This window comes from Cricetulus griseus, chromosome 4 (assembly GCF_003668045.3).
Source record: "Cricetulus griseus strain 17A/GY chromosome 4, alternate assembly CriGri-PICRH-1.0, whole genome shotgun sequence".
Lineage (NCBI taxonomy): Eukaryota > Metazoa > Chordata > Mammalia > Rodentia > Cricetidae > Cricetulus > Cricetulus griseus.
This window is the reverse complement of record NC_048597.1, coordinates 86,269,536-86,287,973: the sequence shown is the minus strand read 5'-3', so window position 1 is coordinate 86,287,973 and position 18,438 is coordinate 86,269,536. Positions and strand designations below refer to the sequence as shown.

Genomic DNA, 18,438 nt, shown 5'->3' with positions numbered 1-18,438 from the left:
ATCTGCCTACCTCTGCCTCCCGAATGCTGGGATTAAAGGAGTGTGCCACCACTGCCCAGCCTGGAAACCAGTTTTGTTTAGACTTTTTTTTTTTTTTTTTAAGTACTGGCAAATAGCTTTAGAGTGAAGAGTAAGTTCACTAATTAGCTAAAAATGGGTCTTTGGTTGTTTCAGTAAAATTTCTTATGTTAATTTAAACTTTTTTAAAAAATGGAAATCCTATAAAATCTTGTCTGAAATGCAACTGCCAGAATCTTGCAAATTAATAAAAAAAGTGTTTAAAAATAGTTATCTTCCCAATTTAAGTTGAAACCTAGCCATGAAAACTCTTGACTTTCCTAAATACCAAACGAGGTGTGTTTTTTTTTTTTTTTTTTTTTTCCCATGGAGAGCATGAGAATTCATAGCGATGGAGGTTTCTGTTTGGGGGAGAAAGCATCCCAGAAAGCTACCAATAGGGCTGCCACATCTTAATCTACCGAAGAAAAGAAAATTAAACAAAAAAGGGGAAACATGCTAAAAGATACAACAGTTAACAGTAAAAATAAGGCTCATTATGGAGTCCATGCCTCAGTGGACAAAGAATATGAAAGAAAGTTAACTTACTGCAAGAGATTCCATTTGCTACGCAGCAAGCATGGCGCAGGAAACAAAGGAAAGGAAAGAAAGTATAGGGTCAGTGTGGCATGCAACAGAAAGCACAGCCCTCTTCCAGGAGCACAGCTGCCACCGTGTTAGCTTTGCTGGCCCAGACCTGGCCAGCAGCTGCCAGTGTTGTACCCGTTCAACATGCACAGCGGTCTGGTTAAAAAACAAGCTTTAGTGGGCAGTGGCACCGAAAAACATGGCTCCTAGTCCTGGGAATCTCTGATTAGTTGATTTGGATTTTCTGAGATCACCTGGGAGACTAGAATTAACCTCTATTTTTTCCTTCTTGAAGATTTGAGTGCACTGTGCCTGCACGTGAACAGCAGGTGCCATGACAAGCTATGAGGGCAGTTGTGCAATCTGAAGGACTGTCCCCTGGTGGCAACTACAGTGTCACTTATTTTCTTCAATTGGATTGCCTTTCAGACTGGGAATATGTATAGATGATTTTTTAAAATGATGTATGTGTGGGTATGTGCACATGAGTGCAGGTGCCCTTGGTGACCATTGACATGGGATCCTCTAAAGAGCTGGAGATACAGCAGCTGTGTGTCACCCAACTTGTGTGCTGGGAACTAAACCCAGGCCTTCTGCAAGAGTGGGGCATGCTGTCAACCACTGATGTCTCTCAACATCTCTCCAGCCCTCAGCTTGAGAACATGTAATAAAATAGGCTGCTAGATACTAAATGGTGTATACTCTCAAATATGCAATGTAAGTATTTCCACTTATTTTCTTTTTTATGATTCACATTTTTTTTTTCCACAGGTAATTGCTAATATTGTAACCAGGTCTTCGGGAGGCACATATCCAGCTACGGTGTGAACAGCCAATCATCACACTTACAAACCAAAAACAAGATCCTTCTAATTATTTTTATCTGCTAAATAATTCCTAAAAACAATCTGAAAACTGGTTATTATAACTTAAGACATTGAAAATTTACAAAATGGGCCATGTATAGCTATCATTTGTTAAATGTCACCAGTGACACTGTAACTACAGAAGCAGGGTGTGGAAATTTTTGGTAGCTGAGAAGGGGTACCACAACTCGGAGAAAATGTTTAAAATTTTAAAATCTGCTTAAACCAGGCCCTGTGGAGCACACCTGAGGTTCCACACTTGGAGGCTAAAGTAAGATGCTGGAGAGTTTGGGGTCAACCTGGACTTATAGTGAGACCCTGTCTCAGCCCCCATCCCAACCCCAGCTTGATTAATTCCAATTATGAGTCCAGATATAAACAAGCACCTACCTCACCCCCTTACTAATCCTTGGCAAGGAAAATTCTTAAAAACAACCCCCCCCAAAAAAAAACACCCAAAAATACTTTTTTGTTTGTTTGTTTTTTCGAGACAGGGTTTCTCTGTGTAGTTTCAGAGCTTATCCTGGCACTTGCTCTGGAGACCAGGCTGGCCTCGAACTCACAGAAATCCGCCTGTCTCTGTCTCCCGAGTGCTGGGATTAAAGGCATATGCCACCAACGCCCGGCCCAAAAATACTTTTGGGCTGTCAATTTAATACAGTGTATTTAAACACATGGTCCAGTGAATAACAAAACTGTCAACTCATCACAGGGGCCTACAGATGCACTTAGACATCCCCCCACCCCACCTGTGATTCCCGATTCCCCCTTTCCCTCAACTGTTGTCAATATCACATGAGAGTAACATGTGAGGTGACTGTAAATTTACTGATTAATTTTTTTTTGTTATGAGTCTCTAAGCTTTGAAAGAGAAGTAAATCCCTTAAAGACTGTGTTGTATATTATCTGGCTAAGGCACTCACTAGTTCCTGGAAAACTTCACGTCTGTAAGTTCCATTCTTAGGTGCTGACACACAGTGTGCTGTGAGATTAGGTACACAGGACCAGTTTATTTTTAAATTTCGGTGTTTTTTTTGTTTTCGCTTTTGTTTTTTTTTTCCAAGACAGGGTTTTTCTCTGTGTAGTCTTGGCTGTCCTGGAATTCACTATGTAGACCAGGCTGGCCTTGAACTCACAGAGATCCATCTGCCCCTGCCTACTGAATGCTGGGATCAAAGGTGTATGCCACCACCACCGCCCAGCTTTTTAATTTTGGATTTCTAAGATTAGGGTTTCAATGTGTAACTCTGGCTGTTCCGCAACTCCCTCTGTAGACCAGGTTAGCCTCAAATTAGAGATTCTTCTGCCTCCTGAGTTCCAGGACAAAAGGTGTGCACCACCACCACCAGGTCACAGGGCCAGTTTTTAAAATTTACATTTAAGAGTGTGTGTGTATACATGCTTGTGGAGGCCAGAGGTGTTGGATCCCCTGGAGCTGGGGTTTTAGGCAGCCACCTGATATAGGTGCTGAGAGCTGAACTGAGCACCACTAAGCCATCTCTCCAGCCCCACAAAGGGCAGCACTGAAGATTACCAGAAATCATCAAATAGGATGTACATCAAATAGTAAGCACAGAAACAGGTCAGTGCTGCTGGTGTGGACTTTAACTTTTGGTGTTGTGAGATGGCATTAGTGCTGGGTAAATGGTATAGTCCTAAATCAAGAATGCTATTGTTTTCATTTACAAAACAAGACCCTAATCCATGGAACTCATCAAGACAGTGAAGTCAGTAAAGGCAAATGAACTTTCTTTGCTAGCTCTGGCTTGATCCTGAGGAATGTCACAGGATTCCTCCCACTCAGCAAGTAGGGCACAACTGTGCTTCTTGGGTGATAGCCAAGTACCCGGTGCTCCTCCTGAGCACTCCTCCTCAGGTGGAATAGTGGCAGCTTCCTTGGCTTTTGTCATCTGGAATTCCTTCACTAGGCCATAGACCCGGGCCTCATTTGCATTTAGGGTTTCAACAAGAGTAGAACTGACTTTCTATGGGGCTGTTTTGTGGAAAATGATAATGCATGCTTTCATTTTGGGCTTGGGTTTTTTTATACCCAGGTTTTAAAACATAACCCCATTAGAAGTCTCTGCACCTTTAATCCCAGGCAGGTGGACCAGCCTGGTCTACAGAGTGAGTTCCCGGACAGCAGCTGGGTTACACAGAGAAATACTGTCAAAAAAAAAAGTCTTTGTAAATGTATCTGTGTTTGTGCTTGGGCAATTTAAGATTCTTTTGACATGGTCGTGGTAATGTCATTGATTTTTGCAGTCCCAAGGATTTTAGAAATAATCCTAAAGCTTGACTTGGAAATGTGTTATCTAAACTGGCTGGGTGGGGTTGGGATGGGGCCTGGGGGAGGAGAAGGACCAAGAATGCTGATTTGAAGAACAAATCCTAAACAACTGAGGAGCAGGAAGTTTGAAATCCGTAGAACAGAATTAGGCATAGTGGCAAATGCCTATAAGCCCATCTCTGTAGGCTGAGACAGGAAGATTGCTGGAAGTTTAAAGTCAGCCTCGGACTTGAGATTTTAGTCCTCCTGCCTCTGGACCCTGGTGTGCCTGGCTTACTATATCATACCCAATGGCTGAAAGTCAGATGTGTGAGTTAGATGGTATAAAGTTTAGATTCTATGTAGAAGGTAACTGATACACAGTTTTTTTATGCCTTAGCATGAGAATGCAATGCCACTCACCTCTTATTCCTCTTACTGCTATTTGGGTTTGGTACAGAGACAGCTACCACTCTTCCTGCACATACTAGGCAATCTCTCTGCCAACAAGCTACATCTTCAGTTAATAGACATTATATTTTGCTTATTGAAAAAAATTGTTTTTGGACTATGTTCATGAATATTTTTCAAAGCTAAAAACCCTCAAAGCTTGTGATATTGGTAACACACTTTCAGGCATTTAGTATTTATAAGAAAACTGTAAATAGTTGGGTGGTGGTGGCACACACCTTTAATCCCAGCACTTGGGAGGCAGAAGCAGGTAGATCTCTGAGTTCGAGGCCAGCCAGGTCTACAGAGTGAGTTCTAGGACAGCCAGGGCTACACAGAGAAACCCCGACTCAAAAAAACCAACACCAAAAGCAAAACAAACTGTAAATAAATGCTAGCAGACACATCTTTAGCCAGTATGGGAGAGGAAACTGCTTTTGAAAAACAGACAGATGGACCATATCTAAAGGCTGAGGTGTAGTGAGTTTCGGTTGACTGACAGTCTGGTTCAACATTTAACTTCTTCAAGGTTGGCCCTCTCATTCCTGTGCACTACAGTGATAAGAAAAATAGCCCACGGGGTGTTTTTACAGAAAGATGAAACACATAAGTGCTGAATGTAAATTACTGTTCTAGAACCCAGAGTCAGAAATACATTTTGAATGTGACTATGTCAACTAAAATAAATTCCCACAGGCTATGCCCCTATGATGTCTTGATTGCTATCTATCTCCCTGACAACATCTGGAGGGCAGATGCAACTCTAAAAGCCAGATAGGAGGCCCTTCACACCTAATGCAGAATGAATAGTTTTATCTCACTCTTCGCCCTGAATTCCTTCATAATAGAAAATGTTGTGATCAGTTGCTGGCATTCTAAATGGGAAAATCTGTTTTACATTGTTTGGTAAAGTTTAGTCAACAGGCAAATTTCCTTTCTTTCAATGAACTTGATGGTCCAGCAAGGAATGATGACTTGTGATTTTCTATTCAGGATTAAGAACAGGCTTATTGGCCGGGCGTTGGTGGCGCACGCCTTTAATCCCAGCACTCGGGAGGCAGAGGCTGGCAGATCTCTGTGAGTTCAAGGCCAGCCTTGTCTCCAGAGCGAGTGCCAGGATAGGCTTCAAAGCTACACAGAGAAACCCTGTCTCGAAAAACCAAAACAACAACAACAACAACAAAAAACCAAACAAACAAACAAAAAGGCTTATTGGGAAGTGATTAGCATGGTTATGCAGCACCTGGCAAAAAGGTTAATTTTATGTCTGTTTTTCCTGAAAGGAGAAAACGGAAGTCCCCCATTCCCATCAACACACAACCATGCATAGTATGGATGCACGCCTTCCTCTATTGGGGTTGTGTGAATGTGGGAGATGGCTCCCTTCACCTCTTCCTCTCCCAAGTTTCATGCTGCTTGTGAGGATCAAGCCCAACACAGAGCCAGGCCACAGGAGAGGCATAGACTTAACAGGCACTCATTACCTTTTCTTCTGAGTCCCCAGGCTGGCAGGTAATCACTCCGTCTCTCGAACCACCTGCAAACGTTGCCTTACAGTTGGCAAGCCACTGTCGTCAGAAAAAGAAAGACAGGGCATGGGTAGATCCACAGATGTCCCAAGAACATTTAAAACATGGCGAATGTCAGAAAAACTTGATCATGCCTCTAACAAGACTAAATACAATTCTGCTGGAATGACTTTAGGAAAGGGTCCAAATTGGAAGGTTAAAGATGAACTGAAACTAAAATACCTTCGTAGGTTCGGTAATGGCTATTTTAAAATACAATTTCTTTTTAAAGTTAAAAAGGTCTCTTTTAGATTTACTTATTTTTATTTTCTCTCTGTGTATGTGTGTTTGCCTGCACATATGTATATGCATGTCTGTGGGCCAGAAGAGGATGTTAGATCCTTTGGGATTAGAGTTACACAGGGTTGTGAGCCATCCATCATGTGGGTGCTGGAAACCAAACCAGTGTTTGAAACTGCTAAGCCATCTCTCTTGCCCTTAAAATATAATTTCATGACCAGATGCGGTGTCTCATGCCTTTAATTCTCTTTGAGTTTGAGACCAGCCTAGTCTGCACAGCAAGCTCGAGGCCAGCCAGGGCTACATGGTGAGATTCTGTCCCTGAAAGCCCTACCCCAAAACATAATTTCAAGAATGTAATATATTGCCTTGGAGAATGTTTTTCACCAGATCATTCCTGATTTGTGTATGAAAATGAATACTCTCTTATGAATAGAAACATTTCATATGGTGGAGATTAGGTGATAGGACCAACACTTCTCACTGGTGGGATGATTTTGCCTTTACTGAATCCCACTTCTCTGTTATGATCAGGAGGCTGCCACAGGAAGAAAGATCACAGCAATGGCTTAGCTGTGATGATGGGACTTTCACTAGGGTTTAAGCATCTGGGATATTAAGTAGCATGGATGTGAAATGGGACCTTTGGGCATGATACAGTGAGCCCTGAAATTCACATCTGACACCAACAGGCTAATCCACTCCACCAGCCAGAGAGTAAGGATCACTTTTCCAAGCTAAGAAGCTGGGACATAAAGACAGATAGAGAGCCACAGAAATACAAGACAGTGGAGTTATGGTGCAGCCTCAGAAATCTCCTGAGAGATAAGAATAATAACCAGGCAAACTTACAACTCAGTAAGCTGTCAGACACACAGAATGGACTCAGGAAAGGATGGCTTCTATGCCTGCCATACTAATGAGCTAGTATCAGATGGCCAGTGAGAGATGGTAACTGAGCTTTGATTTGAACTCAAGTCCATTCATCTTCAAAATTCATATATTTCTTATAGTGCTTGGAAAATTTTATAGGAGGCCACAGACATAAGCAGGTGTCATTTACCTTGTCATAGACACAAGCAAGTACCATGTGTATACACCTTGTCATATTTTTACTACTGACTCCCCGAGTTCTCTGGGCCTCTATCTGTCAGCAAGCAGGTGGTTTGCATGGATGATTTCTAGATCTAAAATGGAGGGTGGGGGGAGTTAAGAGTAATAGCTAGGGCCAGTTGAAGCCATGAGGACAAGGAGAAAAAGCTACTCAGAGTGGTCAGGAGCTGGAAGGAGGTGACACCCACCATAAATAGATCTGAGAGCAGCTAACACTGGAAGGAGATGTGCTGGTTAGTTTTTGTCAACTTGACATAAACCTAGCCTTATCTGGGAAGAGGGAGTCTCAATTGAGAAATCCACTCCATCAGATTGGCCTGTAGGCAAGTCTGTGGGGGCATTTTCTTAATGACTGATGTGGGAGGGCCCAGCCCACTGTGGGTGGTGTCATCCCTGGACAGGTGGTTCTGGGTGATATAAGAAAGCAGGCTAAGAGAGTCATGGGACACAAGTGGTAAGTAGCATTCCTCCATGGCCTATACTTCAGTTCTTGCTTTGAGGTTCCTACCCTGATTTCCCCTTCTGATGGATTGTAACCTTTAAGTCCAAACACTCTCCTAATCCAAGTTACTTTTGGCCATGATCCTTTTTTTAAAAAAAATATTTATTTATTTATTATGTATACAACATTCTGCTTCCATGTATATCTGCACACCAGAAGAGAGCACCAGATCTCATAATGGATGGTTGTGAGCCACCACGTGGTTACTGGGAATTGAACTCAGGACCTCTGGAAGAGCAGTCAGTGCTCTTAACCTCTAAGCCATCTCTCCAGCCCCCTTGGCCATTTGACCCCTTGGTCTTTATCATGGAATAGAAATCTAACTAGGACAGGAGATACATTCAAGTCTTGGATAATAGAAAATTGTTCTAATGCATATCAAGGAACATACCAAGCATATAAAAGATATGTGTTGGTTTCTTGGTGGACACACTAGGGGGATAAAGTTAAAAGCTGGTCATTCTATGCTGTTCTGTCACTATTAAATAGGAATTGCAACCCCAACAGAGCCCATTCAGGTTATTCACAACACCCCCCAGGACTTCTCACAGCTGGGCTCTCTCAGTTGCAGCTAGACTGCCATGCGTGGGAACATGGACTTACCGAGAGAGTGGCCTCTTTTCTATTGTTGTATGTGTCCAAATACTCTTGCAGTTCCAACACACTGAACTTCAGCTTGTCTAGGAGCCCACAGGAAAGGAGCTAAAGACAGGAACAATTTGCTTTAAAAACGATGGAAACACCAACAGCAATACCTTGCTACACAAACAGAAAAGATGTAGAAGTGAGTAGTAATTTGGCTTCACAGCTGGAACCAGATACTAGTTTGGAATCCATGCCTTCTATTGGAAACCTACATTAAGATATGACATCCATTTTATGCATGGCTTTATTATCATTATCAGTAATATTTCATGTTTCATTATGGAAGACAGACCTCCAAAGAGATCTGCAAACTGACTTTGTATTTAATTTGCATTTAAAATGATTTAAGATGGAATTATTTTTCATACTGTATTTCTTTCTGAGAAGCCAATCAGGCTGCTGCAAAGACTGACTTTGTAGAAATAAAATTTTAAGGCACTTCAAGGGGTGCCTGTCTGTAAGCCTGAGAACTTGGGAGGCTGTGACTGGAAGAGAAATATTTAAGGCAGTTCTTCATTAGGTCATAAACACTGGTTGTTAGTTACCCAGACAATTTGATGGCTCTGGATGCAAGAAATGAAGGTTATAGGTAACCCCTGCCCTAAAAGTGTTGGTCAGTGTTGCAAAGTTCTCTTCATAAATCATGACTTCCAGGTGATCTCTGTGAGTGTCATTCAGTCATATGCACAGTTGGCAAAGTCAAAGTCACTCAGGAGAGGGGCAGAGGACACGGAAGAGCACTGAGGTAGGTTGTTCCTAATTCTCTGAAATGCCTTGGCCTCGGCTGGCAATGTTCACCAATTATTCTGTAGACCCAGAGATCTCTGGGAGGCATGTCACAACCCCATGCTGCTCACAGCTTTGGAGGTGTCTTTAAAATGGGCCAATATGGTGACCTGAGGTTGATCCCTGGAACCCATGATGGAAGGAGAGAACCAAGTCCCCAAAGTTGTCCTCTGGCCATCACCCATGAACACGTGTGCAACCTCTCTCTCTCTCTCTCTCTCTCTCTCTCTCTCTCTCTCTCTCTCTCTCTCTCTGTCTCTCTAATAAATCTCTACACAGACATGCTACCCTACCAGAGTAGGGCATGGATACTCACAGTCTCGGCATCCACGAACAGTGTAGGGCATTCAGAGCAAGAGGTGAGCATCTGGGAAGAGCTGACAAACTTGGACCCGATTCCCCGAAGGTTATCTCCAAGATAACTGGCTGCATCGCAGGTTAGGAAGCAGAACCTCTTTTGAATATTCTGCAAGGCAGGAGAGGGATCATTCATAAATGCCAAGGTCAACTTGTACACTGGAAAGCAATTACATTTTTTGTGTATGGGGCAGAACTTTAAAATAATTTGGGGCATGGTGGCCCAAACCTGTAATCAAGAACTTGGAAGGCAGGGGATCAGGAGTTCAAGGCCAGCCTGTGTTACATGAGATGTTTTGAAACAAACAAAGAGTGGGATTAGAGCTCTATAAGTTTGAGGCCAGCCTGGTCTACAAAGGGAGTTCCAGGACAACCAGAGCTGTTACACAGAGAAACCCTGTCTCAAAGCCCTCCTCCCCCAAAACAGTGGGGTTAATGAGATGGCTCAGCAGTTGTGAGCAGAGAGCCTGTTTGATTCCCAGTACACATGTTGGGAGGTTCACAGCCTCTTATAACTCCAGCTCCAGGCAATCCATAGGTAACACACCTCAACATAATAAAAACTACATATGACAAACCCACAGGCAACATCCTAAAAGGAGAAAAACTCAAAGCAATCCCATTAAAATTGGGAAGGAGACAGGGTTGTCACCTGTGCCCACTCCTTTTCAATACAGTGCTTAAAGCACTAGCCAGAGCAATATGACAAAAGAAGAAAATTAAACTGGGTGGTGGTGGTGCATGCCTTTAATCCCAGCACTCATGAGACAGAGCCTGGTTTACAGAGTAAGTTCCAGGACTACCAGGACTCACAGAGAAACCCTGCAAAAAGAAAAAAAACCCAAAAGAGAGATATAGATAGATAGATAGATAGATAGATAGATAGATAGATAGATAGATGATTGGTAAGAAATGCCAAAAATTCTACCAGAAAACTGGAAATGATCAACACCTTTAGCAAAGAAATCCTAAAAAGACCTCAGATAGCCAAAGCAATCTTGAGCAAAAAAACAACGCTACAGGGATCACCAGCCCAGATTTTGAGCTGCATTACAGTAATAGAAATGGACAGGTAGATCAGTGTAACAAAATAGAAAACCCAACATGAGCACATGTAACCACAGCCATGTGATATTTGGTAGAGAGGTCAAAAATACACACCTGGAAAAGATAACATCTTCAACACATGCTACTGGGAAAACTGAATGTCCACACACAGAAGAATGAAATTAGATCCATATCAACCACCTGCCCAGAAAATCAACTCCACACTCAAAGTGCTAGAAGGAGAAATAGGCAGTGCCCTACAGGACACAGCTATAGGAAAGGCCGTTCTGGATAGGACAACATCTGCTCAGAGATGAAAGCCAATGACTGACAGATGGGACCTCACAAAACTAAGGAGCTTCTGTAAAACTAAGGAAACAATCCACTGACTGAAAAGGAAGCCTGCAGAGTGGGAGATATATATATATATATCATATATATGATAGAGGATTAATATTCAGAATATACAAAGAACTAAAACCAAACAAACCAGAGTCAAGAAAACAAATGACCCAATTATAAAAGGGCTATGGATCTGAATGGAGAATTTATTTTATTTTATTTTACTTTTGTTTTGTTTTTTGAGACAGAGTTTCTTGGTGTAGCTGTGGCTGTTCTGAAACTTACTCTGTACACCTGGCTGGCCTAGAACTCAGAGATCTGTCTGCCTCTGTCTCCCGAGTACCTGGATTAAAGATGTGCACCATCACTGCCTGGCTGAATGGAGCGTTCTTAAAGAGAAACAAAAGGTGGGTAAGAAATATCTTAAGTGTTCAACATCCTTTTTAATTAGGGAAATACAGATGAAAACTGCTTTGATATTTCATTTTACTCCACCTAGAATAGCAAAAATCAAGAAAACAATGCTGGTGAGGAAAGGGGAACACTGTTTGGGGAGACTGCAAACTGGTGCAGCCACTCTAGAAATCAACGTGGAGGATTTTCAAAAGCTAAAAACAGACCCACCATATGACCCAGCTATATCACCCTGCGGCATGTGCTCAAAGGAACCAACATCCTACTCCAGAAATACTTGCTCAGCAATGTTCATTGCTGATCTAGTCACAATAGCTGGGGAACAGAGACAACCTAAATGTCCTTCAACTGATGAATGAACAATGAAAATGTGGTGCATATACACTATTTAAGTAGGTATGTGTGTGTGCTCCCCACCATGATGACAATGGACTAAACCTCTGAACCTCTCTGAATCTGTAAGTGAGCCTAAATATTTTTCTTTATAAGAGTTGCTGAGGTTGTAGTGTCTCTTTACAGCAATAGAAACCCTAAGATGGTGCTTATCTTTGTAGTTCTCAAAAAATAGTAAGATAAATGTTAAAGAGGAAAAAAGTTGTTTTGTTCTATAGTTCCAGGGTAGCCTAGAACTCACTATGCAGCTCAGGCTATCCCCAATATTGCAACAACCTGCCTGCCTCTGCCTCCCAAGAGTGTGAACCTTGCCTGGTATTAGAAAAAACCAACAAACAAAAAACATTTTTTTTTTTTTTTAGATTTTTACTTTTATTTCGTGTACATTGGTGTTTTCCTTGCATGTGTGTCTGTATGAGGGTGTCAGATTCCCTGGAAATGGGGTTACAGACAGCTGTGAGCTGCCATGTGGGTGCTGGGAATTGAACTTGTATCCTCTGGGAGTGCAGGCAGTGCTCTTAACCACTGAGCCATCTCTCCAGCCCTTTTTTTTTAATTTTTTTAAAATTTATTATTTCGTTTTTACTTCACATGCATTGGTGTTCTACTTGTATGTATGACTGTGTGAGGGTGTTGGATCCTCTGGAACTGGAGTTAGAGGCAGTTGTGAGCTGTTATGTGGGTGCTGGGAATTGAACTCAGGATATCAGAAGAAGAGTCAGTGCTCTTAACCACTGAGCCATCTCTCCAGCCCACAAAAAACATTTTTAACCGTTATGAAAATGTTCTGTGTGTGTCCTAAGGAAAAGGTGACACTAGAATAGCCAAGCTGAAGATCCCTTTATGCTCCCAGTGCCAAAGGTGCTAGCTCTCTTTTTGCCAACTTGACACAAGTTACAGTCATTTGGGAAGAGGAAACCTCCATTGAGAAAATGCCCCTACTAGACCAGCCTTTAGGCAAGGGCATGGGACACTTTCTTGATTAACCACTGATGAGGGAAGGTCCAGACCTTTGTGGGTGGTGCCAACCCTGGGCAGGTTGTCCTGGGTTACATAAAAGAGCAAGCCAAACAAGTCACGGGGAGCAAGCCAGTCAACGGTGTTCTCCAGGGGCTCGACTTCAGTTCCTGCCCTGGCTTTCCTCGAGATGGGTTGTAAGCTGCAAGCCAAATTAACCATTTCCTCCCTAACTTGTTTTTGGTTATGACATTTTATCATAGCAATAGAAACCCTAACCAGAATGTCAACAGAAAACGGAGTGACAGAGTTAAGTGTAGCTTATTCCGCTTACACAGTCCTTTCACGGAAGCCCACCTGAACTCATTTGAGTCCAGCCTCTTCCTAAGGAAGCAGGAACAGTAGGTGGAGGAACTAGTCCCCAGAGGAGATAATAGCTATATAACCTTTGAGGGACAACAACTTCTTCCGAAGCCCACAGCCATTGTCTGTCTTCAGGATACTCCCAAGCCCATACCTTAAACAGAGAGGAGAACACATGAAATGTGTACACAGCACAGGAGCCGTCTGAGTCACACATGAGCTGGTTAATGTGGCTGCGCCAGGCCTCCTCGGCGTCATCACAGGCAGCGGGCTGAAAGGCAGCAAGGATGGCCGAGAAGAAGGGCGAGGGAGGGGGTGACACGCCCCTGTCACCTTCTCCAAAGCTGGAAAACACAAAACCACTACATGAAGAAGTGACAGCCTCTTGTACAAATTCTACACCTAAGTGTCAGACAGCTGATGTGGCCGAGTGGGTCCTTATTCCTCTGGGGAAGTGGCTTTCACCAGAGGTCCCTGAGATCTTTCGGTTTTAATGAAATAGACTTTACCTCTCACATTTCTATAATTCATCTATTTGTTTGTTTGTTTTTTTTTTTGAGACAGGGTTTCTCTGTGTAGCTTTCGAGCCTGTCTGGGAACTCACTCTGTAGACCAGGCTGGCCTCAAACTTACAGAGATCCACCTGCCTCTGCCTCCTGAGTGCAGGAATTAAAGGCGTGCACCACCATAGCCTGGCTATAATTCATCTTTTTGTTGTTGTTATTGTTTTTGTACTGGCTGGCTTGGAACTCACTATGTAGACCAAGATAGCCTTAAACTCACAGGATTTGCCTGCCTCTGACTCCTGAGTGCTGGGATCAAAGGTGTTTGTCTCCATGCCTGGCTGATTCCTCCATTCCTAATTCTTTTGTACAGGCCATTTATCTCTCCTAGTCCCCAGAAAGCCCTGCTCTCCCAGCAGCCAGGTGTCAGACCAAACAAATATTCCCAGCTCAGCATTACCACTGTTCTGCACTTGGCATTCAGATAAACTCTAGTTCAACTTTGGATTCTTCAAACATGTCCCTGATGCAGACAATGAGTGCATGTGTGAACACTAAGGGAGGGGGAAGGCAGGACAGGGATGAAGGAAGAATGCAGAGGAGTGACAGATGGGAAGGAGGGCAAGAGGAGAGATGTGAAAAGTTCAGCTCTCTTTGGGTATTCTCTGGGCTTTTTCTTTTGATGGGCAGGTGTTCTCTGCCTTGGCTCTCATTTTCAACATCTACACATGTAAATATAGCATCTCAACTTTCTTCTAAAGTAAATCCAAACAGTGTTATAATTTGTGACTTATTGCAGACACTGAATTGATGCAAGGTGTGATGTTTTTATCTATCCTGCCTTCTCTTTGCGTTGATGTAAATCACTACTTTTGGAGACATCAGCCACCAGGCTGCAAGACACTCAGTTAAAGAGTAGTAGTTTAGCTTGTAGAGAGCCCCTTGTGCGTGTCTTTCAACTCTAAATGGAAGGAATTCATGTTGCTCTCTGGCCTTATACATTCCTGCATGGGCATCCTTTCTTGTTCCCATGGAAAGCCCTACATGGGGTAGGATGATTGCCAGGTTCATTGAGGTCCTGCTAGGTTCCATGTTAGGAATCTCAGCAGTGTGCAGATGTGTAGCTTTATACTCAAGCTAGTAAGTACCATGAATTCCACACAATGTGCCAAGCTTACTCATGTCACCCATTTCACCAAAGGCTGCCTTGCCTTGCAAGAGTATACTGGTCCAGGCCCTGGTTGCCTTTCTCTTCTGCCTCCGTCATATCTAGGCTGAAGCTGTCACTGCATTCAAAAGCTGCTGGGAGTTCATTGATGGAACTTGAAAGATCATCTTCTTGCACGGTGGTGTCCTCCTCTTCGGGGACAGCTTCAGCCTGCAGTGACAAAATTTTAAAACCCCAATGTATAAGAATATATATTAGACAACTGGATCACTGAAGCAGAAATAAAATCTTGAGAGGGGTGGAAATGTGGACATTTATTTTCTAGAACTGCATTCAGAAATTCTCTGAAGTATCCCTTCTCTACTGTCTTCCTTCCAGTCTCTTCCATAATCATCCCTTAGGGGCTTAGTAGATTGTCACGTTTGATCTGCGTTTGTGGTGTACAAATGCTAACTTCCATATGGTCAGAGAAACATCTCCTTTCCCTTGTCCACTATCCATGCTTACAGATTAGCAATCTCTGCTTCATGTGCAAATGTCAGGTTTGCTCAATGTCATGTTGGACACTGGGGTGGGATCCAGAATAGATGGTGTGCATGTGTGCTAATGCCTGGACCCGTGCCTGGAGGCCCATCACCTGGGACCACTGTAGTTTTCAAACCCAGAAGAAGCCAGATACAGATAAGCTTTGATTTTCCAGCCCCAGCCTTAGAGACAGGCACATCTAGGCCTGTTCTCCAATAGAAAATCCCTTTTCCAACAAAGGCTAGAATGTAGAAGAATCGGTGCATGGTACAGTGGATTCTCAGAGAAGAAAGCATCTGTAGAGTGTTTGTGCTGGGGTGAAGGCTTTCTTTACAGAAGGCATATCACCACTCACCTGTATGAGTGTTTTCCCCTTGCCATCCTCTGAGGGCAGCGGCTAAGGTGAGAGTGTGGCTCTCACCTCACCATAGTGTGTTCAACAAACAGTAACAAGTAACCGCTCTAGGGCAGGCAGATTTTGGGTCAGTGGGAGGCAGGGAAGAGATAGAGTCAAACGGATAAAGAGGCTGGGCTTTGAGCTGAGGTCAGGGAGGAAGTCAACTGGAGAACAGACTGTTCTGCAAGAGGAAGGCAGGCAACGGGACTACGCATCATAAAAGCAGGAAGGAAGTACATGTGTGTGTTTCTGTGAGTCATCTTAAAACAAAAATACAATCAGGGTGGAACAGAAAAGTCTGGGAATTAGACCCTTGCCATGGGTTAACATCTGGCAATTGGTTTATAGCATTCTGAATTTAGGATTAACGAGGAGAAATTAGCTAGATGTTAGAGCTATATTAGAGACACAGGGAAGGTCATGTCTTTGGAGGTGCCGAATTCTTACGGATGAGTCTCTAGCATCAAAAGACTATCAAATACTACTGAAAGTAGATATGTCTTTAGAAATAAGATCTAATGTTTTCTTGATAAAATTAGATTATTTTTCTTAAGAGAAACCAATCTACCTACCTATCTACTAGTATTTAAAAGAAAAATGGGGAGAATGTATTCATGCTAAGAAATAATGTGCTCAAGCATCACCTATATTTCATGATGTTTTAAGTTAAGAAACTTCAAATGTTTTAACCTAGTATTTTTGACTGTAGAACAAGATTTTTTTTTGTGTGTGTGGGGGAAATGTTATGTTTTGGCCAAAAAAAAAGGACATTTCTGTTTACAAGAATCCCAGTTATAGTTTTCATTCTTCCTTTTGAGTTGGGACAATCTTAGAAGTAATTTTTATTTAAGCTCTAATATTTTTAGATAATTTAGATAAGTCGTTTTTATTGGTTTGAAGCATCCAGGGGTTTCTTGATTTCCGACCTTTTTTTTAGTATAATGTAAAATGATATAGAAAGTGTTATAGTTTTACTTTAGAAATCTCTCTCTCTGTCTCTCTTCTCTTCTCTTCTCTTCTCTTCTCTTCTCTTCTCTTCAAAGTTGCAAAACCATAGCCAAAATGAGGATCAGGAATTTCTAATTCTATCCTAACTGTGATAGACTATTTTGGTATTTCTAGTAGGAAGAAGTAAAATTTTATACTAAAGGGCATATGTGTGGCTATAGTATGCAAATGGATGGTTTTATGGACAGGATATTTTCTGTGAATTTTGATAAAATAAACCTTAAATGAAATATCCACAGACTTTTTGTTTTAAAGCCAACCTATAAGTTAAGGAAATTCCATGCATTAGGTAACTCTTCTCCTCAGGGAGTCTAGCTAGGAGAGTTTTATGCAAATCTGGCATAATTCTGTATGATTGACATTAAATATTCCTATCGTATGCCAAAAGGCAAGCATGGAATCAATGAGCAAATTGTATAATCAGTTCCTACACGAGAAAAAATTCCCCCAGTGCATTTATTCCCCCACACCTCCCTTAGTGCATTGTTTTATAACACGGCACACTCTTCAAGCCATAGCCGTCTCTCTTCAGCACTTTGTTTTGCCATCAGTCACAAGTAAAGTATTTCATTTTATGAAGGCCTCAGGCCAAATCTCTCAACCAAAGGGAAGTCTGCTCAAGTCTTTGAGCAGAAAACAACTTGAAAGCACTGGGGCAGGCGCATAAGCCTCCATCACCCCACTAAAACCCGAGGACTAATGCTGCCCCCCCCCCTTGAAACCTCTCCCTAGAAAAATTCTTAACTAGCAATTTTTTTCTTTTCTCCACCCACTTAAGGAAACTACAATACCACCCCCCCCACCATCTCTTCACCTTTGACCCCTCTGAGATCTGCAGGTTATTTATATCAGGCAAGGAAGCCTCGAAGCTTGCCATTCTGGTGTTGAAGGAGTGGGGGTCGGCGGGAGTGGAGTCGCAGGCAGTGGTAAGCAGTTCAAGAGGACTGGCCTCCTCGGAGGGGGACAGATTCATGATCTGTTTAGGAAGCAATAGAAAGAAATTGTGACATGAAGTTCCTGCCAGAAGAACACAAACCATTAGTCTCCAGTTGTTGGTTGACAGGTATGACTTCTCCAAGTTTTATATGTCACTGTTATTGGAATGTCAACACAGCAGTGTGCAACCCAGCATGAATGTGGCTCCCTGGCACCATCTGCCACCTATGGTGAAGAGGTCACTTAGGGTCCACCTGAGAGTTCAGGTTTCAGTTCAGCAGCCATAGAACGTGTATTTAGCTGGAAACAAAACTCCTGAATTAATTACCAACAAACCAAAACAAAACCCGAGGCTTCCCATTTTTCCAGTGGGAGCGTCCCTACTTACAAGGTCTGAGTGTTCCAGGATCTGGCTGGCTGTGAGGTCCTCCTCCTCGGATGACTCATCTGAATCCTCATGGTTCATTTTATTCAGACTGGGAGTACTTCTCGAGAGTTGGCGCTCCTCCAGGATCTGCGTGTCACACTTGTCCAGGCTGTCCAGGGAACGCCTGCGCACTCCCCAGTTGAAGTTGTCCATACTCTCGCCCTGAAATCACACCACAGTGGGCTTTCTGTGCCCCAGGCCTCGGGCACACACAGCTTTATATTGTCAGTCAGTCCCAGCTTAGAAATGAATATGGTCGGCATCAACCCTCAAGCCCTCATCTGCTGCGGTACCCAGACTTCACTTTATCAACATGAGGAGACTAAAGGGCAAACCTTTTCTGTAAATGTGTGTTATCTCATGGATAGAAGTGGTGGCATCCTTCATATATATATGAAACAGGGTCTCATTGTGTAGCCTTGGATGGCCTGGAGCTCACTTTTGTAGACCAGACTGACCTCGAACTCACAGAGATCCACCTGTCTCTTTCTCTCTTCGAAGTGCTGGGATTAACAGC

General features: G+C 42.8%; 1 protein-coding gene and 1 non-coding gene across 7 annotated transcripts in view; both read right to left on the bottom strand.

Moving 5' to 3' along the window:
- Positions 1 to 18,438, bottom strand: part of Fry (FRY microtubule binding protein) — a 378,278-nt gene that overhangs the window by 14,156 nt on the left and 345,684 nt on the right. For all 6 annotated transcript variants that reach the window (XM_035443188.1, XM_035443189.1, XM_035443184.1 and 3 more), the window contains 7 exons: positions 17,883 to 18,083; positions 17,373 to 17,534; positions 14,672 to 14,838; positions 13,112 to 13,301; positions 9,401 to 9,550; positions 8,257 to 8,355; positions 5,715 to 5,798 (listed from right to left, as the gene is read on the bottom strand). In XM_035443188.1, the coding sequence (XP_035299079.1) occupies positions 5,715 to 5,798; positions 8,257 to 8,355; positions 9,401 to 9,550; positions 13,112 to 13,301; positions 14,672 to 14,838; positions 17,373 to 17,534; positions 17,883 to 18,083 (1,053 nt within the window). The remainder of the gene's footprint in view (positions 1 to 5,714; positions 5,799 to 8,256; positions 8,356 to 9,400; positions 9,551 to 13,111; positions 13,302 to 14,671; positions 14,839 to 17,372; positions 17,535 to 17,882; positions 18,084 to 18,438) is intronic.
- Positions 1,407 to 1,510, bottom strand: LOC113835478. Its single transcript, XR_003485045.1, has one exon. It is a non-coding gene; the product is annotated as a small nucleolar RNA U13 (small nucleolar RNA).